The 27,962-nt window shown below is 37.3% G+C and overlaps 1 protein-coding gene across 1 annotated transcript in view; it reads right to left on the reverse strand.

Moving 5' to 3' along the window:
* Nucleotides 1–12,613: 12,613 nt before the first annotated feature.
* Nucleotides 12,614–27,962, reverse strand: part of LOC139981026 (LIM/homeobox protein Lhx1-like) — a 61,753-nt gene continuing 46,404 nt past the window's right edge. The window contains exons 5-6 of the mRNA XM_071993133.1: nucleotides 21,354–21,528; nucleotides 12,614–13,125 (exon numbers count right to left, since the gene is read on the reverse strand). Of these exons, the coding sequence (XP_071849234.1) occupies nucleotides 12,677–13,125; nucleotides 21,354–21,528 (624 nt within the window). The 3' untranslated portion in view covers nucleotides 12,614–12,676. The remainder of the gene's footprint in view (nucleotides 13,126–21,353; nucleotides 21,529–27,962) is intronic.

Genomic DNA, 27,962 nt, shown 5'->3' on the forward strand with positions numbered 1-27,962 from the left:
TGTACCAGGTTGTTCTACGTGATCGTCACAATAGACTTATCATAACTGATGTATTGACACGGGTGTCTCTGAATTGAATAAAGAGCAAATGAGTTGATATCAAAACGAGTTTGAATACTTGATTAAGAAGAAAGAAGAGTAAATAAAAGATTGAGGTCTGTGGATGGGCCATGAACTACCCGAGCGATAGGAATATATGGGTATATATATAACATAACATTGTTATTAGTTACCTAGGAATACATTTGCGCCTTTGTCGACATCACACACCCTTCCCCCTCCCCTCCCCCTTTTATGAAAAAGGCTAGCTCCGCCACTGCTACAGAGGTCTGATATGACCTTAGACAAAGACGGTCAATGGAACTAATCCCAACAAATCTCCGTCCTACATTTTGATTGCAATGATGCCTGACCAATTGCCGAGTGGTCAAACTTGATATATCATAAATCTATAATATGCTAGTGAGCACGGCGTCGTCCAAACACTTAAAATCTGCATTTTTGCATTGAATTTGCTACAATCTGTATTCGACCTATTAATGAAAACCCGATATGGTACCTAAAAGCGAATAAAAAAAACATATGTTACTTTAGCTGACCCAAATCACACCAGGAATATTGAAAGGAAGGTATAAACTTCGAACAATCACAACTGTTAAAACTTAAAGGAATGATATTAAGAAATGGATTGCATTAATTATTTTTGCATTTGTTAAAAATGATTTATTATCTTGTAATAAACTTGAAGTTTGTTACTACTCGACAAAAAGGAGTAGCCACATGCTGGTTACCGCATATTGAAATTGTAGTGAGTAGGAAAATCCAGAACAGTGAACAAATTTCCAGCCTCCATCGGGATTCGAACCCGGGCCTATAAATATAGACTATATATATATACCGTCTATGAATATATATAGATATATATATAGGCCTGTATATATATTTATATATAGGCCGTTTTATACACACACATATATATATATATATATATATATATATATATGTGTGTGTGTGTGTGTGTGTATATATATATATGAATTGGGTAATAGAATGATACAAAGCTATAAACCCAAAGTTAAACAGCGGAATGTAGTTTTATTTTGCATTTATATATCGATATTATTATTTAGTAATATCTACTTGTCTATTTACACACTGCTATGCATCGTCTCAGAATGACTTTTGGTTTCTTTCCTGTTTCAGCTCGACTCTCGTAATATTTTTGTTTTCGCTTTCTTCTTCAATTTCTTTGTTGATATGACCATGGAGCTATAACCCAGGTTTACAGCTCCATGATATGACAGACAACAACTCGTTCGCCCATTTAGTGTTTTTTTGTTGTTGTTAATCAGCTTAAAGCTGAGAGTAACCTTGACGACTGTATCCTTCTTTTATTTGAAAGTTCTCTCTTCGATCAGATATTTAATAAAGAAAACTGTCACATATGCCACAATATAGAGATCGCCTATAATATATGGCGGTCTTTGTGTAGACAGCATTACGTAACACTCGGCATCCACGAGAGTGTGTCTATGAATAGATGAATACCCGATAAGGTATAGACAAGAAGATTCTTCAACCCTCTCGTTATAATCCTCAACAAAATCGGATTTAAACAATACAAAGGACAATGAAAAGAAAGATTAACAAACAAAGCCACAAACAGATGTCCATTTGTTTACTAACCATGCTGTTATATACTACAGATATATATACGGTAAAGCACGTACTTCAAGCAATTGGAATTTTATAGTCTTGGGGTAAATTATACGAAATTAATGAATTGTAATGTTATATTAATGAATAAAGATCTCTCAATACGAGAAAAAGAATGATATACCAAACAGACTGTCTGACAACGGCCAGTTTTTGTTGTTGTTATATCCCCAATTCGTGAGAGACAGTTTTTCCCTGATTATTATAGTAGTTACGTTAATTACTGTTGTAAACGGCTTTACTTAACACCGATCTGTAGAGGTATTAAATTAATTCTCAGCATATATGATCCACGAGAATAGTATATGTTTTCGGGGTTCATGACCAAGAACCTGTCTCAAGGTAGATAGCCTAAAACCTCGCCCCTACACTTGCTTTGGAGAAATAAACATTTAAGGTATTCCCCCAATGTAAAGAACTTGTAACTATAGCCGTCAAAAAGGACCGAGTCTTCTACGGAAGGTTGCTCTGTATTTATTCGTCTCGTTTTCTTTGTTTACCTTCGTGAAAACTACAAATACAAATATACAAACAACTACAAATTGCACATTCGATCGAATACATATACAATAACAAGTGAATATATCATCTATATATAGTAAGGCTAGCACATTGAAAAATATCTAGTCCCATCTTAACTGTCACTAAGTCTTACGAAAAACAATGTTAACCATCTCTGTAATTGAGGAATATACATATTACAATAGGTCCGGGGTAAACTTACATCTATACCATAAAATAAATTAACGTACCTCTTTGGACTCTTATTACAAATTTCGGCCCAGAAAAGCACTTTAATAAGGTGTGGCAAAGATAAATCGTGTCTTAACGACATCACGGCATGGTCGGCCTATCTGCACAAAAAGCTGTGCAGTCTGTCTGGAATAATGCCTAGTGAGGGACACCGCGGCCACGTAAACAAAACAATTTAAAATAACCATTGTGCGGTACTGTAATGTGAAGAATTCCACATCTGGGAATATTTGCCATGCAGGACAGCACGAGATTGCTGCCGAGCTCACTAATTATGATTACGAACAGGTTTAAATATCGATGAATAGTTTATACGTATATAGAAATTGTGAATCAACCATTACAGAACCTTTTCGCTGTCTCATTTGCACTCTGTGTTTTTTGCCATAATGCAATATACATCTTCTTCTGTTTTATTTTTCATTTTTTATTTTGTTGTTTATGTTTTTTGTCATTAGTTACGTTTCACTGTTGGCTCTATAAACATATTCACTGGCGATGTATTTTTCTTTATCCATCCTTAACCCCCCCCCCCCTCAATCAGGGCCGTAGACCAGATGTTGACATCTCTGTCACTCCTCACCCCCACCCCCCGTCTCCCTCCACTTGTCCCAACATCATTTGATAAGAAAAACCTCACAAGTTAGAGTACAACGAGGATTGTTCCCCTTCTTAAATTGTTAGAGCCCGGTGAGTCCAACTCAGAGTTCCTGGTGACGGGCCTGCTCCCTATTACAGCAATACACGTTGAATTTGCCGGGTTGCTAATTTGTGTAACGTTGTATGACAATGTTGTTACATACCCCCATGTTGCAGCACATAACATTTTGTAACAATGTTGTAACACTCTGACCGTGTGTCAGGTGGATGCCCACCCCTCGAGATATCAATGTGGTTTACAAACACTTGAGCACTCATTATAGCTATAGTCATTGATCGTTTAATATGTGTCCCACAAAAATGTGATGCAATCTTTTACTAAACACCTTGTAAATTTTTAACTGATTTTATCGACCAATAAGGAAGATTTTTTTTTGTGAACTAAAATCACAAATAAATATTTCAAGGACCTTGCTTTTGCTTTGGAGGGATGAGTTTTGTACCATCTGCTGAGGAAACAACAACAAAAATCAACGCAAAAATGCAATATCCTGGATTTCTCAGCTATCGTAGGCAAGAATACGGAAGAGGAACAATCCTTGAATTTGGTTATAATATTGTCAGAGCGGCTCTCTTGGTAAGGTCCTCATAATTGAAAAGCAAGGGCGCCATCCCTTTGACAAACTATATTATATTATACGCAATTGTCGTAACAATTTTTTTTTAAACAACAATTGTGACCATCTGCGTCCAAACTAAGAAAGGGAGAGACGGAGTGTTCATGTTGAAACTTTGCCGTAACACGTGGCGAAATATTAGTAAGGGGTACGGCAACGTCTTCCAAACTTTCAAAATATTTCCCGGCTTTCTATAGTTATTAATTGACAACCTTTGATCTTTCTCTCTTTGAAAAGAAATAGATGTAAAAACTATCATAAAATGTAAAGAAGAATAAAAAATAAACACGAAAAAAAAAACTTTCACCGATAAAATGCACAAAGGGCGCTCGTAAAAAGCATTTATCTATAAGGTAACACCGAAATGAAAATCTATTCACTTACTTCTTAATTAACGACTCTTTCGTCTCGCAATTATAAATGATACAACAGTGAACAATTCGACGTTGCCCTGTTCAAGATCTATCAAAAATGCGTCAACCTTTTTTTTTTTTTAAGGACAACAAAAAAAATGTGAATTTTGTCTTCAGCTTAGATTGATCGAGACTTTGGACGTTGATTGATAAGGGATTTATCTCTAGATATAAACGGAAAAATATTTTAAAAAAAACTGTACGATATATAAAGCCAGGAGGGGGGGGGGGAACGGAAAAAGCACAAAAGAAAAAGTAAACAAGAGAAGGTGGTTCCTATATATCTACTTATATTCCTCAAAGACAAATTGATAGATAAGCTCGGTGTGATATACCCGTATATACGCTTTTCATCATTTTAGTTGAGTCAAAATACTTTCTAAGGGTAAGAAATGACACTATATATGGTTTAAAAAAAAAGGTTTATCGGTAAATTAAAGTAAATTAAACAGTAATAAACACTTCTATAATTAGTTTTTGTTTTTTTTTTAAAAAGGGAAACAAAATTGAAAAAGAAAAAGGAACGTTTACATTACGGTAATTATAGAGGGACATCATTTCACAATAGACTTGTAATTAATTGATGTAATAAATTAAAATATACGAAAGCTTATACCGCAATGGATGTAGATGGAGACACTTGTGTTAACAGAGGATGCATCGATAGGTTTGTATCACGGTGGTTAATATTGGTTATATTAAATTTTTTCCTTGTTTTCTTCGTTTAATTGTTGTTTTTATACACTGGTCTATAAATTCGATAGTTGAACCCTCCCTCCCCAACCCCTCCATGGTCACCGATGCTCAAACTTCAACAACAAAAATTAAACATAAAAAAATCGCTGATTGAGGGGTTAACTTGACTAATGCAAATCTTCTCAGCCATCTCTCTGATTCAATAATTAACTTGACTAACATTAATCTACTCAACAAAGCATTTTCACTAATTAAGTCATTTACTTGGCTAATTTAAAATCCTTTATTCAGACTATACTTTTCTCGTTGAGTTATTAACTTGACTAATGGAAACCAACTCAGCAAAATATTTTCTCTCATTGAGTCATTAAGTTGACTAATGCAAACCTCCTCAATAAAGTATTTTATGATTCAGTTATTAACTAAACTAATATTAATCTAATCAACAATGCACTTTCTCTCAAATGGAGTCATTAACTTGGCTACTTTAAAACACTTTCAGACATGTGATAAATAATGCTTATGTCATTTTGCAGCAAATGATGAAATTCACATTTATTATAACATTCAAGTAATTTGGTCATTTACTTTGCAAATTGTTTAACACATTACTTGAATAATGAATTATTTGGTTGAAAATTGCTACTATATTTACAAATAGATTTTCACGGCATTTTAACGTTTCATGTGCTTTGAATTAATTGATTTGGAATTAAATGATAGAAAGCAGTGGCATTGTTTGCTTTTATTTTTCTTGTAATTCTTTCTTATTAACTTTTCATCATAATCTGTATAGTAATGACTGTCACGGAGAAAGGTAGCGAAACACAAACTTTACAATCAACATTCATATTGAAAACACTTGCTATCGAGTCTTCGAGTTGTTATTTCGAGGTTTCGCTTGGTAGGGTTAAGTATTCGTAAACTATACATTTTCCCACTATTTCATTGATCTTTGAATTTGAAACAATTAGTCATTATTTGGCTTGTTTACGTCACTACCTGACTACAGAGCCAGCATAAAGACTTATGCATATAAACAGATAATGATATGCATATTATGTTGAGAGAGAAATAGGAAACTAATTATCTTTGAAAGGCTTCTTTGAATCAAATGAATCTTGAAAGAAATGACAAGACTTCGAAATTTAAAAAAAAAGAAAAAAAAAAAAGATTAATCTGACCCCATTAACTTATCCCTTACTATAAGATTTTGTCGATATACTTATAACACATATAGTGTTTCTTAGCCTAGTTCTGCAATACACGCAGACACTCATACACTCACGCAGACGTACGCACGCACACACATAAACATGGCAATCACTGCTCTCATGCTTATGAGAAGGCCACGTGTCAGTTCCTTGTTGGTTTCCTTCCCTCTTCTTCCATCTTATTATGTTCTGTTGTTTGTAAAGTAAAAGCCCACACATGTCGGGTTTTAATAATATGTTATACATATGTATACATATATATATATATATATATATATATATATATATATATATATATATAGGCCTATATGAACATACATAGTTAGAATGCTACAGGGAGAATCGTTATTATTTTATGCTTCCTGTTCAAATGTTTCTATTTGGCGCTACATACGGTACGGTACGGTATATATATATATATATATATATATATATATATATATATATATATATATATATATATATTATTATTATTATTATTTATATATATATATATATATGTAGGGTTCAATTAATTTATTTGATCAAATCAGTGGTGCAGTACAAATCAAACGGTGAGGAAATAGAGTATATAAGGATTAGGAGATTAGCTCCAAGCCTCTCTTTTGCCGCAGTCATCAATCATATTCCACAAAATGCTATCAATTCCGTAAAATGCATTCGTGACTTGCACGTGTTCCATCTTAGGACCTTTTGTTGTTATAAAAGGCGATACAGGAAGAATGAATAGTACGAAGCTGAGAGTTAGCGGTCCGTTGTTGTTAAAATGGTTTTGCACATATTCTATATGACTGCAGATCACGTGGAAGATGCCGTACATATATGCTATCAATATGTAAGTCAAAACTGTGTTCTTAAAAACAAAGATTTCTATTGGACTTAATTTAATATGTTCGCTTTGTTTCTTTCTTCTTAACTGACAATTCAGTCTAACTAATCAAGTTTTAATATGACAGCTCGGAAAAATGTCGCATCCAAGTTCTTCCACTGAAGTAAGAATAAAGACAACAGAACGTGTCACGTGATCACGTTCCATCCTGATATTTTTAAATACCACTTATGAGACATAACTTGCCACAGTTTCATATTTTATCTGCAGGTTTCGACCCTTCAAACTTATTCCTAGTCATTGGGTGGGTATAATGTGCCATAATACCATTGAATGTCACCCGAAGTTATATATGGCAGTTTCGATGGCATTGCTTGTTCAAGTCGGAGCACAATAATAAGTGTGCATGGCCATATAATTTGACTCGTTAGCGTATTTGAGGGTTATACGGTTAATCTATACGTCCAAATTAGTCGAAGAGGTTTCAGTAGATAAGTTACAACTTTAAAATCCTTCCATTCCAAGATGCACATTGCAAGGCGAAACCTTGTGAACTGCAGGTACAGCCATGCATACATATAGACCCTATCGTCACCGAAGGGGTAAAGCGGTCGTACCCTGGTATAAGTAAAATAAGCACGCATAGGGCTTTATATTTCATGCACCTGAGTTCAAAACGTGAATTCTTTCTCAGCACCTGAGTCAATTTGGTAAAACAATCTGTTCAAAGTTTCACCAATGTCACCTTTGAAAGATTCTAGCAAACATTTGGATAGGTGCATCGCTTTATGAGCCCAGGTTATTTTTTCTTTTGTGTGTTCCATTTGTTTACTGTTTCTTTGTCCCTTCAAACAAATTTTTGAATATCTATTTTAAGATAGCGTATACTTGGAAGTGTGAAGAAAAATATTAGTAATGGAGTATATAGGTCCGATTTTCAGTATATACATACATAGAACAATCACTCTTTTGTTTGTAACTAAGGCAATCACCCTAGCTCCCCCCCCCCATCTTTGTTTGTCTTTTATATTATTGTGGTCGTAATTTCATTTTTACGCCGACCGAAAGATAATTGTCATTAACGTTTGACGAACAGTGCAATTAGTCTTAAGGGGCTAGCTATATGCAACTCTGAATCTGGTAACAGGCCAAGACTATGTTTACGTTGTCACTGGGAAAGTTATGTAACATATCATTTTTATTTTATATTGGGTGGGTTTTAATCGTAAACATACAACCTTGTTTGAAAGCATCAATGCATGTATGGCAAGGGAAGTCGAGGGCTAGGTCGGGTCCGGAGTCAACTATGTCACGTGGTTAATGAAGTATTAAGTTTCTTGAAACGGTGACTATTAGCAGAATTTTAGTTTTTGATATGCCTTAGTCCCAGAAACGAGAAGTTACCTCAGGCAATATAGATATAGGTATAGGTCTGTAGCCATTAATCTGGTTTGCCAAGATTTTTTGCTTTAAAATAGGTTTCTTTTTATTCTCTGGAATGCTCCTTTAAGGCTAAATTGATAGTGACGTCGGTTCCTCGGTGTAGACTTAAATGTTTATGTTACTCTTTTGAGTTATAAATTCTAATAACTCAACCAAACTATCGTCTTATAACTATTTATACTACTTTATAACATGTCTATCAACAACAACAACAAAATAATAATAAAAGTTTGATAGAAAAAGCAATATGATCTGACAACACTGTTCCTTATAATGTTATTCAACATATCAAGCTAAATGTTGTACCTGGAGTCATCCTTTAAGCTCATTATGCTAATGCGAATACCTTATTCCTCATCCATCTTTGCCTGGACCGCTAATTGACACCGGGCCCCGCGGTGCGGTTCCTGACCCTACTCTGATCGGACTTGTTTTTCGTTGGGTTTGTCGACGGTCGAGTCTAATTCCATATCTAGTGGGATAAAGTCGGTGGCATTTGAAGCAATTAGGCTTAGCAGTCGGGAGGTTCCGGGTTCGATACCCGGCCGGATCATAGTAAGGTGGGGTTTCCATCCCAAGAGCAATCTACGGGTTTACCATCTGAAGTGGCTTTCTAAATTGAAGAGATTCCAAACTTGAGATATAATGTTGAATTGGGAAGTCACCCGACGTGAAAGTTGTAATGCGTAAGCCCTTGCGTAGTCGCTTAAACGTTGTAAAATTAACTGCCTGATTATGATTATGATTATGATTATTGATATTACTATTGTCTCAACAATATAACACAACCTTGCGTTTTTTGATCAGTTGTGCGACCTTATAGAACACATCGGTACCGAACTTATGGCGCTCGGTTTACAAATGACCCCTGCACCAGTAAGTTGACTAACTAGAGTTATATGACTACTTAAAGGGCACCATGGTGTACGCAAGCAGGTAGCATTAAGTTGCTATATGTCCCCCCCCCTTCTTCTCAAAAGTCGGCCCGTCCTCCACGTTTTACCTCTCCAGAACACCTTCAAGCGGGAAGAGGTAGGGTGAGATGAGAGGAGAGGAGAGGAGAGTGGCGGGGATATAGTCTCTTGGCATTATTATCTTCGAGGATGAGAAACTTTCAATTTCGCAATAATTGTAAGCATAATTTAATAAATAAGACGAAAAAGAGAAAAGTTTGTTTTAAAAATTTTAGATTTAATATTTCTGGACGATCCAGTTTCAAAATCATTGTCACGTAAAGTTTACAAATATTTTTCTTAAATCAATTATTTTGGAGAAAAAAACAAGAGAAATTCAACTTTTTACAAATTATTTCACATTTTTTCAAATTCTACATAGAAAAAAAAATTCACAATGAAAAATCTTCTGAAACAAAGATTACGTATATAAATTATGCGTCACGTTTAAATATATTAATTAATAATTAAAAACGGGCAAAACTAGAACATATTGAACTGCCAAGGAGGATTCGGTGGGATACGTGACGTTAATTTTATTCAGTAACCAGAGTTGTGACAGCAAAGTGTGACAGCAAGTTGTGACAGCAAGTCAATGACAACTAACTAATTGCGTATATTCGGTGATAATGAAAACTACGTATTCGAAGACCAATAAAATAAAAATAATGAAAAAATGTCTTCATATAAATTTTATGCCTAGATGAATATCACAAGGTTTCAATTTATGCCCATTATGATTCTTTTAAACTCTTCTGCTACGAATACTGACTTAATTAATCATATTTTCATAATGATATAATTTAAAATAAACACTCTATATATTATATCGGTATGAGCATGTTCTTAACATGTTTGCTGCAATGCTTAGATCGTTCTACATTATTTTACTTAGTCATTTCTTCCCCTCTTTTTTTGAGGGTGGGGTGGTGGTGAGGGGGGGTGAAAATGTGAAATTTGGGTCGGAAATTTTCAAGGTGACGCAATAAATCTTAGGGCAGGTTAATTATACGACGTAGTCAATGTAGACAGGTGTATACACACAACAATGTTACGTTATTAAAACCATAAAACGTTAATATAATCGAAACTTGTGCTATTTATTCGAATACATGAAAACAAAGAATAATTTATGAGAGATATTTGGCGATATTTGTTACACAAATACATTGACTTTAAAGGGGGTGACATGTATCAACAAAACTTTTAAAGAAAATGTCCTTAATCGCTATAGGTATACCACATACTAGCATATATATATTGTGATAATATGCTTGATACCAAAGAAAAGTGACTTTGGATAAACATATTGTAAAAGTTTGTGAGTGCATCTGAGGTCGAAGTTAGCAAACAAGAAAGATGACTTTCATGTCACGCACGGAACCGTATCTGGATTCCGAGGACGGACCGACGGCAATCTGGACCCCGGGCCAAAAAGAGATGTTCGCGCACCTCTTGCAACAATACAAAGGTCAGGGGGTTCCTGGCCTCTCTTCATATAGACTTGGTTCCCTTCTGGGCAAGACCTATCTAATGTGCATAAGGCCCATAATAATTCAATCAACTTGTACGCAATCGATACTAAATATCACATTTGATTACTAAGTTGTGAATATGCTACTGGGCTCCCTTTTTTCTCTGAACCCTTGGTAGCTGCCCGATTGTCCGACCGGTCAGTTCTCCACCCCCCCCCCCCTGGCTGGTGTCGTTATACACAATGGAACATACATCTGACGATTTATTAGCATGCATCAAACAAAAATTTGACCTCATACAAATAAATGAAGTATTACATAATCACTATCTTGGTGACTTGTTCGCATTTCATTTTATGAAGAAACCAAAAACAGCCTCTGTTGTTATTTTTAACCCTGTTATATAAATAACATTGTCAACAAAGTGATTGCATCATAACTGATATAAAACGGTCATTTCAAATGTATTTATTAGTTACTGGTAAACAATAAATACATACAACTTCGTGTACAATCGTAGGATATTACTTAAAGGGGTACTCCGGTGGCTAATGTGCATTGTTTTATTGAACAAAATGGCTGCCTTGATTCTTTGTACCTTTCGAGCAAAATAAGATCCAATGACAATTTTTTTTTTTAATTTTGGTGAAATTTTAGCCATATTTTTACAACCGTCAAATTATTGATATCACCATGGCTGTTGGGTTTAAAACTGTCTTCATTTTTTCGTCATTTATCACAAATATGCGATTCACCGCGGCAAAAATAATTATTAGAATTTTATCATAAGATTTTTTTGTGGCAACAATAGGATACATTCAAATAAATGTGTATAGAGATAATAACAAGATATTGTTATGGGGTATTAAAGAAACATGTGTAACCCCCCCCCCAACCCCGCTCTATATATATAGGCTTAAGCGTAACACTGTATGCCACCGGAACATCCCTTCCATCAGGCACGAATCCAAAGGGGTGGGTGGCGGTGTACACCCACCCCGTTTCAACCCAACCCCAAAATCGGTAGATTCTAGCACAAACTTGCGTGTATTCCTAATTATGGACCTAATTTATAGTCTAAATATGTCTCAAAATGCACCATTTCACGTCCTTACTCTAATTTATTTTATCTAACGGAGGACCTCCAGACACCCCCTACATGGGAACATGCGTCTAGGACCCGAGGGCCACACCCACTCTTTTTAATGACCCTGGATCCACCCATGTTCATTACTAACGATATTATTTACCATAGTTATGACATGAACCTTTTTATCGAGCTTCAATGATAAAAAAGGACTTTTTTGCCATTTTCTGTTAAAAACGAATAAACTTGGAATATTATCAAAACATGAATTGAATATAATTAACGAACTATTGGTTTTATTCCACGACGTGTTTTCCCTTTCAATGGATATAATATTTTTTTTTTTACTGTCATGATGAGAATTTTGAAACCATTCTGGCATTTTTTTCTTCTGAAGTTCAGGAACCTTCGTTTTCTCTTAGTAGTAGTTGATCCCATTGCAGGCATTTTTTTCTGTCGTATATAGCCCCCCCCCCCCCCCCGATTTGTTGCCCTCAAGTCGGTCCGTCGGTCTCTCGTCGTAAGTGGTAGTGTTCTTGATTTCCATTCCATACTTGCTAGCTGCGGTTACTTTACATGTATTCATGTCACTTTGCGGAAAAGATTCTCTTGTACGTCACACAAATCCAAAGATAATTTACAGGACATTTATTTCTCCAAAAAACAACAATCCTCTTCTTTTATTCACATATAGACTTCGTATCAGTTGCGTAAAACTTCACAAATAAATAACAAACATCACACGTTTTTTTCTTCCCCCCTCTCTAAGATTACATCTCTTTAAAAGCTCTGACAAAAAATTCAACAAACTATATATTAGCTACCATGCTCCGTCGGCAACTTCTGGAACACGGTAACCATTCCCACCGATGACACCATTGGGTGGTCCTCCATTTTGCATTGACACTGGATTGGAAACACTCCTTGGTGGCAGCGAAGTGTACCTCTCTCCGATTGTTAATAAATCCCCGTTTGACCCTGACAAAGGTTGCATCGAGTCCGTGTTCGTACCGTTCATTTCTTTGGTTGGGTGCAAGAATTGCGGTCCCTCCATTGGACCGTGCATGCTATGTGGTGGCAGCGGTTGTTCGACAGATGTCATGGGTGTCCCAGGTGGGATCTGAGGATGGGGTGGCATGTAAGGTCCCATGTCGGAACCGGGATCTTGTCCATTGTGATGTGGGGCATGTGGGTGGTGGGGGTGATGATGTCCAGGAGGGAAAATATCAAAATATCCCTGAGGTCCAAAGAAATCAGGATGAGATGGATCTGAAATTAAAAACAAAGAGAAGAGAAACAAAGAATTAGTTACCTTCCGTTTATCGTGAAGAATTTTTTTCAGGAATGTCACATTTTTGTGTGTTTCTTTCACAGTATTTATTTGCGTTTGACAACCTATAATTATCTCCTCCACCCTCTGTTACGAATTTCTAGATCCGCTATACTTGGCTTGTTTGGTCTTGTTTTATTCACCTTCAGTCCCATACAGAGATGTCATCACGAATCTTGTCCTATATGTTGTCAAGTTGGGGGTCTAGTTAAATTAAGCACATCATCAAATGTATGTTTTAACACCGACACAGAATGCTCTGTACTATTTACAATACGAATAATATTGAAGGCATCGGTTCATGGACCTGTAAATATATATAAAGTGGCATTCCGAACCGTATATATACACTGTCACCTAAGCCTTACTTCCCTATAGTGGAGCACCAAGAAGAAGCTAATGCGAGAACAGTGGGCGTGTATTAATCCGACGCACCGTCACAGCAGGCGTGTCGATCTAAAAAAAAGGCCACTGAACGCGTGTCCGTCCTTATTGTGACCCGCTTGTTAGATGGAGGCCCCATTAATCTCGATCAAATTGTTGTCGTTTTTTAAGACAAGGGCGAATACTTAACACACACTGTATCGTCAGGGTCAACAGAGGAGGGGGAAGGACAAGGGGGAGTTTGATTTAGGGTGGGGAGTGTGTTATCAACATGGAGTCTTAGCCTTGCGTCGTTTCGCTTACAATATTTAAAGGTATCTATATCCTTGTGCATGAAAGATACATTCTGTTCCCGATTTATTAAAGCTTTTAAAATATAATTTAATATGTGGAATGTTCCTTTAAGGATAAAATTGATCATGATATCTGCTCCTTAGTGCAGGTCTAAATATTAGCTTTTAACCCTTTATAAGTACTAATATCTCAACAAAAAATATGTTCTTTTAACTTCGTATGAAGTACAGAGCACCTTCTGGATGACATGCAACAGCTTTTGCCCTTGAAAAAATGGTAATATATTGTAAAACAATTGTCATTTGAGGCCATAAAAGTCGTATGTTTTCCCATAAAGTTTCGTGTTACGTCTGTGGAACTGAGCTAATGATCTGTGTACTAGACTTAATAGTCCAGTCACTTTAATAGATTAACCCAAGCCGTTTAAACGGTCATTTCTCAAAATCAAAAGTGTTACATATAGAAATGCAATTTCGGTCTAAAACATATCATAATTAGTGTTGTGCCTAAAGTCATGCTTGAATGTGAATAGTGTGTGAGTGACGAAATGTGGAGAATATATTCATTAACAACAAGCTCATTATCACTCATCACTTTGGTTAATTGATCTAGGCGGGTGTCTCAACTCTTTGAATTGCAATTTTAATATTAAGTCATACTTCGTGTAGATATGTTATTAGTTGTTGAACTAACCTAAAATATTCCATCTCTGTTTTCTTTTCTTTTTTGTATTATATTTGTTGGCGAAAAACTAAAGACATTTGTTTATTGAAAAAAACGGATCAAACCACATTCGTCTTCTACTTAACATTTGTCGAGTGAAATCTCTGACGTGAACCATTAAAAGAGAAAGAAAGAAGAAAAAAAATGAGCAACACCCTGAGCTACTAATACTTTGACAAGGCGTAGTATATATGATTTATAGGTTACATCTGTTAGGATACCATTGTTATTAAAGCTTAGGCTAGGTTATACTTTAGTGTTGTAATCCATTTAATTAAGAATTGTCGTAACAACTTTAACAAGCTGAGGAGGCTGCAAATCAAAAAGACGCGAGTTAAAGTTTTAGAATCAACAGGAGAGATTGGAAAAGTTAGGTCAACCAATCAACTTGTTTCTATTACTAGAGACAGGGTTGGAGGCGGTTGGGAATGCAGTTTATGACTTTTGTGTACTTAGGGAATCCATCGTATTAAAACTTCATGGTTAAATCGATTGACTAAGATTATCGTGGTCTCAAGCGTTTCCTTAGTTTTCCATGTCGAACTCAAAATCCGTTGAGGGGATGGAAAGCGCTACGAGTGTTAATCACGGCGGTAGCTTGAAGCGCGAAGTAAGGAGCGCCGTGAGGGCAATAAAGACAGACACACCATCTTATGAAATTAGCTAGTATAACATGGGACTCAACACGAAAATACTTTGTTTATGCTTTCTTTTGACAAATCTTTTGTTGATGTCTCTCGATATATTATTAAAGAACGCAAAGGACAGCCGATTCAAAACAGAGATTATAGTAACTGCTGTAAATCTTAAAGTTTTGTACTACAGTGAATACTGGATTGTGCTCAGCTGATAAATCGGTAGCATGTGCTATTAGGTTTACAATTAGAACTAAAGAAATGTGTAATAACAACGTATCCCAACAATTAACTGGATTTTTTGATATTACACGTATCTTCAGTTCTTATACTGTAATTCTAATAGCACATGCTACCGATTTATAGCACGATCCAGTTTTGACTTTGGTATAAAACTTAAAGATTTACAGTCGTAGCTGTGTTCTCTGTGTGTATCGGATGCAAAGGAACAGTTAGCGTATACTGTGTCCTATCGCTGATATGATGTAGGTGCGCGTATTATAGGAACCACAACCAGCCAAGTTTAAGAGGGAAAAGTCAACCTGCGAGCATATGATTCTACTCTCTTAATCAGCCTCGGTTGAAAGACGGTTCAAATTCATGATTTAGATGAAATTATTGGAAAATAAAAGGAAAATGGTTCAATTGGACATTTACGTAGGCAAAGTTATCTAACAAAAAAGCAAAAAAAAAAAAAAAATACATCACTTTGACATAATCTAAATTATTTATTGATATTTACAGCATTCATGAAAGCTATCATCATACTCTATTGTACTCGTACTAAATCAATGACGTTAACAGAGTATTTTCTTTAATTGAGTTCTTGTTCTTAGAAATTAGGAAGCAACATCAGAGGAATGTCGTCGACTTAAAGAAGCATTGCAAGCATTTTGACATATCTTAAAAGGCCAATATCTTCAAAACGACAGAAATTACCATAGAAATATTAATACCACTCACGGAACTTCTATATATACTTGGACTTGATAGTTGGTTGACACAACAAATTCTCTGTGTGTGTTTGATAAGTGACGTTGTCTGTGAAGGTGGAATGGACATTGCAGATCAGGTGCATATGTTAAAGCATCTTTTAATTGGCCGCCCGAGGTGAAAGCAAGATGGTGTCATTTTTGTGTGGTCCAAAATAAAACAAAGGGGGGAAGAAAGCGCCGTAACCCACGTTATATGTATAAACTGGTGTGTAGACCCTAAGTCAATGACTCCATACAACACCTGTCGCCGCATGTTCGCCTCTTCACCTAGTTCACGCATATTTTCCATCGTTTGTATAGGTTTCACCTTGCCCCCATGGAAGTATATAGTGTCAATTGCTTGGTCTATCTTTCTATTCGTTTTGACGTATTTCAAGAACATGCTTTCACGACTTAACAACTATTAATTCACGAGAGCTGACCATGACGTCACCAATCGGTCAGTGAAGGTCACCTTATACTATGTGGGTCAGGTAAATGTGGAGTATTTCTTTATACCTGGAGTTGAAGTCCAATATTTGATGAGAGTACGACAAGGAAGTTTATTATTTACATTTGCTCCATACACACACATATGCGCACACAATATTATATGTATGTATATGTATATGTATATGTGTGTATATATATATATATATATATATATATATAGGGATATATATATAGGGATATATATATAGGGATATATATAATATGTATAGGCATAAGATTATTGAAGCGCCATAAAATTGCATTTAGATAACGGATATTTTTTTTTAAACAAAATTCGTATAAGTGACTGTAGAACGGCAAACTGACTGCAAAATTATAAGCAAACTGCAAATGTTTTATTTGAGAAAGCCATTACATAATATTTTGCCGTATTAACAGCTTTCTTGTGTCGCGATTCAACACCTTTCAGACTAACAAATGGGATTTTGACAGCCAAGAATATAGTATTCAGGTGCGTATCCAGGGGGGGGCGTTGGGGGCGCGCGCCCCCCGGGTAAGAAAAAGAGGAGAGGAAAAAAAGAGAAGAAAAAAAGGAAAAAAGAGGGGGAAAAGAGGAGGAGGAAGGAAGGGAAAAGAAAAAGAAGAAAGAGAGAAAAAAGAGGAGGGAGTAGACTAAATATGCCAAGACACCGGGAAGAGAAAGACGAACAGTGACATCATTACAGCGCTGATCCATATTATATACACAGGGTAGCCAGTGACGGATCGAGGATGTCGGAAGGGCGGGCGCATCACCCTACCCCTTTCACCGACAACTCCATATTTGACGTTTCCATTTTTCCTCTCTCACTAATGTATCTATATATATACTATTTATGGTCTACCATAACGCGTGTGTGTGTGTATGGACGCCTTAAACCATTGTGCTCTGAAACCAACTGTGGCTGGTCGGAGTCGTCGGAGAACATGACGCATTTCGGGAAGGGGGCGACCGCCCCCCGAGCATATTTTTTTTATGATATCGCTAGTAAATTCAAATTAGAAAATGCTTAGATGCAACTTACAAGGCAGTGGAAGTGTCATATCCAGCGATCTGGGAGGCATTTTCGGCCAAAATTTTCTTGTACACTTCGCGCCAACTCGTGGTGGCGCTACGCTTAGATAGTTTGCCTACAGGCTTCGCCCCTCCTTTGGCAAAGTATTCGCTACGCCCCTGTTCGAATTTGTAAACCACACAGCAGATATCACATCATATATCAGTGAGCATGAAAATCGAGGTTCCAGGATGAACAGCCTCAAAACTGTCGATGTGTGTAGTCATAGTAACCCATTTGATTTTGGGGACTGTAACGACTTTACCCGAAAAATATAACCTAAATTTTTCGCGCGCTCCGCGCGCGTTTAACACGTTAATATCAATATCATATAAGTAAGCATCGGTTATTACCTCGAATGTCATTGTCTACCGTACGGTTCGTGGAAATTGCGCAGTATACCGCGGGATGCTGTAAACAACGAAATGTCTTATGTAGATGGAGAAAAAGCATGGAGGTCCAATTATGTCAAATTCTCTTTTACATTAGTAATGTCGAATTAGTCGGCCAAGCTTACAACTTTATTTTAATTATCCAGGAGATATTTTTTAAACTATTCATTTCCTTTAGCTACATCATTGCAATTTATTTTTCTTTCAGTAGGAGCCCCTGCCTCCTACGCCTATGTGTGTATTGTTCGGTTGAAGGAAATATCTGCTATTTCTTCATTTCCTTCAACCAAGTTTTATAGTAGCCGTTATAAGAGGTTTTAATATTTCTACACCAATAAATTAGTGTGTCTGAATTTTCCAAAATTTCCTCACCAACATTCTTCATCATACTTCCCTCTACTAGTGTAATTTTGACCGGTGTGTTAGGGGTTCAAGTAGGTTTTTCTATATTGGTTGTCCATAGATGACATTTTTTGCAACATTATGGGTATGTTTTGAAGTGAGTTTATTCACGAGAAATGTGAATTTTCAAATTCTCAACAAATAATGGGCTGAAAACATTGAAAAGTGGGGCTGTCGGGTATTGTGGACCGCGACGTAGAATCACCTACAAAAGCAATGACCCACAGGAGATGCGATGAGGTCGAACATGATGTGTGACTGGTGAAAATCTTCAAAAAGGTTATGGATGGAAAGAAAACTAGTGGGAAATACTTGGTTCTCAGGTAAAAGTGTACATCTGGTTGGTCATTTTCAAGCCCGAGAAGTGCCATTTCCGGTGATCTGGGGGGTATCAAAACCAGAAATTTTCTTGTACGCTACGCGCCAACCGATGGTGGCGCTCCGCTTAGATATTAATTCGCGCCCCCCGGGTTAGGAAATCCTGGATACGCGCCTGGTATTATGTGGCTTATAGAAATCGTGTATACTGAATATATCTTGTAAATGAACACCTGTGTAAGCAATATTTCCAGGGATTAATATATGTTTATTATAGTTTACTTTGGAACAAATCAGGGATCGTGCATAGTCCTATATTGAATCTCAGGTGTTCCTGTTATATTCTCTCACCCACCCCCCCCCCCCGTCCTCCCTTTTTATGTTTCCACACAATTGTAAGCCTACACCTGAACGTTTTTGAAAGTATTTTATCCATACACTTTTATTCACTGTCATTTTCTTATCTTTCAGAATACAACTTTTTGTTCTGCGCCCTGACCATAAGTGTGTACTTTACTGGTATATTTTTGGTTGTTTTGTGTATAAGTAAACATACTTCTACATATATGAGAGGGATTTGTTCTTGTATATTCAGGTGTCATGGCCATCTCTTTTTGCTTTGAATTTTCTTGTCTTCTTTTACTTTGTTGTTGTCCATTTTTTCGTTCTTTCCACTTGTTCGCCTGTCACTTCTAGTCAATTCCTATACGCATGAAAACTTCAAAGAATACGCGCCTATTGATTCGCAGGTTGGAAGGACAGGTGTTTTCTACTAACCAGAAAACCTTAAAGATTACTCAGAGCAGAGTGACCGACTACACCACCCCCTGTCCGTGGCCTCAACTTCCAGGGGAAGCCGCTTATATGCAGGGTTTCCCATGCCTGAATGAACACTACACAAGAATGAACAAGGTGAAGTTTTGAAGTAGTAGTTTAATTTTAAGAAAAGCAAACCATACTCGGCCCCCCAAAAACAAAACAAAAAACATCACATCTTCCTGTACACCCCCTGTGAAGAATGTAACGCTTTGCACAGGATATTTCTCTTATTATAATTCCGAACATTCTTGTGTGCAATAACAAGTCACAGTTACCTTGTAGCTACATATTTGTTTAATGTTTGATGACCATTGTCGAGGGGGTGGGGGGGGGGGAGGGGGAGAGGAAGGGACCAATATTGCCCAGACCTTGATGATCTCCGAAAAGAGCCGGTTGGTGCTACTAGTAAAATTGATAAATGTTCGATACTATTCGACACCTCAAAATCCTACAAGGAAAATATGTCATTGTCTTGATATCGAGGTTCAATACATGTAATGAATAAATGGGCGAAAAGTTATGAAATGCGTGTCAATTAACACTAATCAGGCTGTACTCGCAGAGTTGTCTGTAATCATACTCGGCCTTTAGGGTCTGTACTCATATACTGGGACTCGAGGCATTTTGAATAATATCATAGGTACGGTACTAGTGTTAAGAATTGTGTACTCGTATTCGTGGTTAAGTCCTTGTAGTTGTACTCTTATTCATACCAAGGCAGTTCTGCATGTACTCATCATCATGTGTTGTACTCGTACTTACGCTGTTGTACTTGTACTCATGCTGTTGTACTCATACTCATGCTGTTGTACTCGTACTCATGGTTTTGTACTCGTACTCATCCGGTTGTACTAGTACTTATGGTGTTGTCATAGTACTCATGCTGTTGTACTCGTACTCACGCTGTTGTACTCATACTCATGCTGTTGTACTCGTACTCATGCTGTTGTACTCATACTCACGCTGTTGTACTCATACTCATACTGTTGTACTCGTACTCATGCTGTTGTACTCATACTCACGCTGTTGTACTCATACTCATGCTGTTGTACTCGTACTCACGTTGATGTACTCGTACCCATGCTGTTGTACTCATACTGCATGGCTACTATGAATGTGTATTGGCGATGTGAATAGGGGGAGGGATGGGTGGTCAATTGGAATCGAGATATCAGGTTTTGAATTAATGAGCAAATTGATTAGGTCTGGCAGGTTTGTTATTTTAACGAACGCAGAAGCTGCGTTAAATGGCATAGGTTTTTTACATTTGTGAGAGAAACAAATCATTCTTTCAGAACAGGAGCACAGATTACCGCTGCGGCAAATATATATATAAGTAGTCGGCCATTCAGGGTATAAATTATTAACTTCGTCGAAGCCTTTTTTCGATTTCATATGTCCAAGCATGATACCTCTTCTATTAATTTCCATAGGTACTGTATTAGGGCCACGTACCACCTCCACACAGCCAAAAAAGTATAATCATATCAAACTTACCTTTTAAACATAAACCTTTACACTTTAATTTCTACCGCTTTATCGAAATTAAAACATTGCCGTTGTTTTATATTTAAAGCGTGATCCTTTGTTTCAAATAAACCGGTTACTTATATTGTGATGTCACAGTGTCATTCACACATTGGAATTTGTGACAACACGGAATGCAAAGAAGTACGTACCTGCATCATGATAACTGAAAGGCGGGCTCATCATGTCAGGGTTACCCTCAAGATCGAACGGACCTCGAAGGGGGCGCATCCGCCTCTGATGTCTAAAGAAGTGGTTTCGTCTAGCACCGAGGGCGCTGAGTTGCTTCAACCGACGCTCCTTCGATCGTCTGTTCTGAAACCAAACCTAAAAATCGGAAGAAGAAGAAGATAGAGATTATAAAAAAGATGATGAAGATATGAAAATGTAACAACTTTAATAAGTATATATCTATATGTATATACCAATAAATTTAACCAGAGGGCAACCTTAATGGTATCTACTGTCTCCGTCAAAATCTAGGCTCGGAGCACCAACCAGGAAGAGAAAAAAGTTCTTATATACCTGGGGCGAATGGTTTGAAGACAAAAAATGGCTCCATTTCATATCGATATGTCGATACAAGTTAATGTTTCGCTTGAGGGGAATGTTTGCCGAGGTCCGTCCTAATACAGACATATATATATATAGTTGTCGTTTATTTTGGGGGTTCATCTCGCATTGGCGACGAATTTAGCCCGAAAACACTAAACAATATCCGAGACAACAAACCCATAAGGGATGAATACGGGATGAATAAATTTATCTAAATAATAATACTAACTTGTCCGACCGTCCTACTTTCTCCAATCAAACAAACTGGTTGAGGAGAGGATGGGCTTTGCCTCTGAGATAATAAAGCAAGATAATAAACATACAAAAGAAAACCAAGACAGTTTTCGGAGACAAAATATGACAGCTTAAAACGCATGAAAGACACGCCGCGGACGAGATAAAAAAGATTAAAACATATACGTATAGGTATCAACAGTTCCGAACAAGTCGGCCAAATTTTGAGACGAAAGATGTATGGACCGCCGTTTTCTTTTCTCTTTTCAATCACATTAACATACTTCTTTTCAACATGATCACATGTTGTCCCATGGGTCACACTATCACTGACATCTTTGATATCGGTACAGGGCGATGTTCAACCGTGCACGGTTGCTGTCATGTTCGAAAAGTTGTGGAAAAAAGGGAATGTGTAGATATTTGCGTTTTTCCTGAATCAGGTGTCACGCGGTTTGTCGAAATGGGCCATTCGAACTATATAGCCTATGTCGTGTGTTGACAATATGTACGTTTACGGTAGTTGCAGGCGTTTGGTTATGTTTCGATGATTTAAAATAATAGTACATATTTAAATATAATTTGTTTAAGTCATTGTATACAAGCATTTCGTCCCGTTGGGATCTTTATTGCAACATATATCTTATACTTGTTGGCATGTCAACCTCCTTCATTTTGTTTTCGATATTTTCTGACATATTTCAGTTCATACATTGTACAACCATACTGAACCTATGTGAATTTACCAACACGACTGTCAAGTTATAATTAGTCCCTATTCCCCTTGAATTGGGTTCTTTCCTTTCCTCTCGATATATACAGTACTAATATCGCATCTTTTAATTAGGATATTATTCTATAAGAGCTTACATATTTCGTGACCTCTTTAGTTTCTTCTTTTCATTGCGTGCCATCATCAGTACGACAATAATTATACCGTCTGCATCGGTTACATGTAGCAAAGAGCTGCCAGATGCCTCCCAACTATACAGTGGTGGAACTTAGTCAGTCATTATATCGCTTGGTTGGAATAAACGCACTTAGCCCGAAACTTAACCGAGCAAAGTCGACCAATTTCGGGCAGAATAAAAGACCAAAACGACTGGGAACTTATCACCGGGCCTACGGCTTTAGAAAGCATGCTTTTCCCGCGCATATGTAGTCAGATCAATAAAGTAGCAGACAACAAGCGGAACTCACAGTCTTCAGAAACTATATACACTGCAGTGGTTGTTATAGACCCCATCTTAATTTTCTAAAAGGCAAATTTTCTCCGGACACTGCTTATAATATTGCCCGAAGAAGTCAGTTTTAAAAAGGGACGTTTTCGCATCAGTTCGTCACGATGCGAACAGGATAAACTCCCGTGAAAATCACCAAAAAAGACCATCCTTGTCTGTCTCTTTCTCAGAACGAAATCAGCTGTCTGAACCGGTGTTTCCAGACCTTGCTGTTTTTCTTGCGTATTGATTCTACCCGAGTATCGTGGGCCTGAAGCGAGCGCGACTAATTTGCTCCAAGTTTCGAAGCGTTGAGTCCAGGTGGTTCAGGCCCGGTTGCTAAGCAACGATCGATGGCGGGCGAGCATATCGCCGGAAACGGTGCGTACAGAGAGAGGATTCTGCTTTTCGCTTTAACTCCCCGACAAAAGAGATAAAACATAAAACCCACGCCGAGGGGCCTATCAAACTCGCTGAAATTAGTATTCTGCTTTTCCACAGTTTTGCCTGGCTTCGGATATCTCCATTTTGAACAACATTTTAGCAATTTTAGTTTTTGGACATAAAAAACAGCGGAAATTTGTTTAAATGGCATGTCCAAAGTTGTTACCTTAGGCAACAGTGTTTACTGATCGTCGTCTTTTGTTGCAAATTTAATTGTCTAGAAAACCTTAAAAATTTTGGGGGTAAGTTGAGTAGAAAGACAAACATCAATAATGGAAATTACCAGAGATCAGATAGATACATCGACGATGAAAAGAAAGAAGAAGAAGAATAAATAGATCCGATCTTCATTAATTCAGTTTTTGTGCAATGTTTATAGAATAAAATCTTTGATTTTATGTGTCAGTATGGAATAATTGTTACATGTATATTTGAATTAAAAACAGAAGTGGTTCACTCAAATAAAATGATTTTTGTTTGTTTTTTCTTTCATAAACGTCTTACAACTTTCTTTTAATATTACAAAGCCTATAATAGGCAAGGTATATTAAAACATTTACGAAGAAGAGGAGATCTGTCTGGACTATAATTTGTCAGTCCTCGTAAGGTTAAGAGAGACAACGTTAGCCTCCTCCGTACAAGTAAACATGAAGCTTTAGTGTAGTTTGATTTTGAGTTAGAGCGAGATTCGGCGTTGACGATGATGTCAATCTGTACAGGTTTATGTCAGTTCTGTTTTACTTTCTTTCCAACACTCTCTCTCTCCATCTCCACCTCTCTCCATTGACTTTCCAATGACTACAGCTTGAAATCGTTCTCTGCATTAAGATTGTCATATATATATGTATGTGACATTTCCTGGCAGGCCTGTTGTGTGTCAATTTTTACGAACGACTCATCCGCCAAACTCGTAAACCATTATAACCTTTAAACTGTAATTCTGTGGTATCTTTAACATGCCAAAGTTAACGCTCCTGACGAAAGGTAATTTTTTTTTTCTAAGGAAAGGAAAGCCTTAAACCGATCGGTTAAAAGTGCACCTGAAGGAGGTAAAAGGTGATACAGAGGATGTATATAAAGTCATACCCTTGGACCATTGGGACTGCTATAAGGCACTTGTATTTGTTTTGCATGTGAGTGCGTTGTCTCTGTGTGGTCCCGTAACATTTTTACCCTTGACGTTCTCCGAACGAATGAAGATCCATATTTGGGCCTTTACATGCGTGCATGCGACGTGGTTCATAAGCAAAAGTATTGTCTCACCCCCCACCCCCTCCCCCAACCCCTTCTTTGTATTGTAGGATCGTCTTCAAAATAAAAAAATGTGATTTTTGACGAAGGGAATGGACGTGATTGAGGTAGGATAATCACGAGCGTCAGATGGGGGGGGGGGGGAGGTTATCGAACACCGATTGCGATACAGCGATAAACCGTGTATAAGGGGGCAACGAATGCCCTAAAATGGAATAGCTGCATAGGTCACGTTCGGAGCTTTGACGAGGTGTTCAAACAGTCCAGTAAATTACGTTCGCAATTTGTTCGGCATGTCTACCGTTTGAAGAGTAGCGAGCCTTTGGAGACTCATTCAACCGTCCCTGGTGGCGGGTTCTCCGCGTGCGTTCGCTCGGACATCTGCTTGGTGTTTCTACAGACTGACGACATTTGTTGCTATCAATCACAGAAAACAGTCGATCGCTCGGTTCTCCCAAGGGCGTAAAAGCTCTATTGTTTGTACACCGAGGGAAAGAACTAGCGGAATTTCCTACGCCCCGCTTGAGTACGAGACGATATTTACGAGCAGTCTCGAGGGACCTAATGGGAAATCGGTCATGTCCTGACGATGAGGTCACAGATAGGACTTAGACCTCACACATCAGCCGTTTCGAAAGACGAATGACTAATGACGAATAACACTGCAACATATTGGATCGTAAAGAATATGCTAAGTGTTTCATAGTTAAATTCACAAACATGCGACAGCGTATCCGGATATATACATCACAAATAAAGTCAAATCAACACTATGTTCCTCTGGATTTCAACCTCAATTTGTGTCTAAATTACTATTGTACCGTAGTGGAGGCGCCCTTGAGGGGACACATTCACATCGCCTAGCCCCTTTAAATGAGCATAAACACCAGGCTACGATTTAGTCATTTTCTTAGCCCTATAGCAGTTTTTGTTTCTACCTACCATGTTGAATTTCACTCTCTCAATTTCATTAACTATTTACAAGTGCATATTTGTTATACTAAGAAGAAGTTTCGGATATTAACAAAATGTATTTTGATACGCTCCAACATGTACGTTATAACTTAGCCTTTTCTTCTCAACATTTTCAATATCCTCCCAGAAATATTAAGATTAAAATATACCGGTAGCCAATGAGGGAACCGCCCTCATTCCAATCGAATATTTGAGCAAAAGTATACGATTAAAACAAAAAGGAGGGGGGGGGGGGAGGGGACTTGGGTCCGTGACTTTGGAAAATACTACGACAATTTTTTTTTCATTTTGAGGGCAACTCCCGCCTCACCCCGCCATTCTATATGCCAACAAGAAGAAAAAAAGCGTAACAAAGAATAACCAACATCTTTGCATATTAGATATACCTATATATCCAACTTTGGGACATTTTTTGTTTGTTCAAGTCCGTATTTTATTGAATGCCTTCTTTTCTCCAAATGTTCCTACATTGGAATGTAACATATGACTATGGTCATAACTTTAAAACGTAATTTATGGCATATTTGCTGGTATTAATGTATAAAAAGCCTTCAAGATCATTTTTTTTTGTTTTTTCTTCTTCTTGAAATTCAATTCTCCCGTTTCTTATCCAGCGAAAAACGAACTTTTGTTGTTAAAACATCTGATATCAATTTGACTCAGGGAACATTTAAGAATAACGCCACCCATGGGAGTCAAAACAGTTCAACCCACGTTCGCCTATTATTTAGCCCCAAATAGTCTACAGATTTTGAAGGAAAAAAGGAAGAAGTTAGCCCTTCTTTATATGCAGAACTGAGGATGTAATCAGTATACCTAATATCTCAACAACAACACCATAAATGTCACCACTTGGCCGAGACTGCTGGATACATTTCAATTTGAATTTTATCATCGTTATACCCTCCACCCTCTCTAGCCTGCACGCAGTAATAAGCGTGATTTTATGACTCCAAATAATGCGTAAAAGTCAGACAAAATAAGGACTTTTTAAGTGACAAGAGGGGTTGGATTTGTCACTGACAAATTTTTCATCGCAAATACAACAAACTCCACCACAGTTCTCTTACACCGTTAAAACGCGGGACATTGCCCCCCCCCCCCCTTAGTATCAAGTAATATCGTACTTTATTTTGGTTTTGAATTATATAGATTTTGCTGTGAAGTTTTGCTGTTATGTTTTTGTCATTTGATCGCACGATTTCTGAATATTAATAAGTATTACATAATATTATGCAATATAAATTCCTCTGTATATACGCACGCTCCAGTTAATATATACGAACAGTGAAGCTATATATATATATATATATATATATATATATATATATATATATATATATATATATATATATCGTGTTCCTCCATTTCATTTAACAGTCTGTTCAAAGTATCTCTTTCGAGATCCGGCTTTAGGATTCACAAATGATTTCGAGTTGGTTAGCATCACGTGTGATCACTAGAGTAAGGCAAAATATGTCACCAAAAAGGAAGTAGTATTGTTCGATACAGGTGACAAACACCTACACTGGAATTACGGCCTTCCGGTTTCGAACCTCCGGACATACAAAGCCTAGTGGTTAGGGTGTTCGCGTATAAAGCGGGAGGCCCGGGTTCGAATCCCGGTGGAGGCTGGAATTTTTTTCACTGTTCTGGATTTTCCAACTCACTACAATTTCAATTATATAGATAGATAGATAAACAGATAGATAGATAAACAGATAGATAGAGAGACAGATAGACAGACAGACAGACAGACAGTCATCTGTAGCAGTTTGAAATAAACCTGCATCGTACTTAACTGTTTAGGCTAGGTCTACGAACAGAGAGTGCGTCAGTATACCCTAGCACGCAGCTCTTAAGGAAAAAAAAGAAGCTCCATGACCCGAGGAAGGATTTATTCAAAATTGAAGGGTTTCAAGACTATTATGCAAATGTAGTACACATGGCAGTTTATCTAAATAGTCTAAACCATTCCCCTCAAGGGGAAAAGGGGATGATCACGTGGGACAACCCCTTCAGACAAAGCCGAACCGTTTATATTCAGGTATGCGCCACGGGGGCGAGAGGTCCGTTGAGTGA

The sequence above is a fragment of the Apostichopus japonicus genome, chromosome 15, assembly GCF_037975245.1.
Source record: "Apostichopus japonicus isolate 1M-3 chromosome 15, ASM3797524v1, whole genome shotgun sequence".
Taxonomy (NCBI): domain Eukaryota; kingdom Metazoa; phylum Echinodermata; class Holothuroidea; order Aspidochirotida; family Stichopodidae; genus Apostichopus; species Apostichopus japonicus.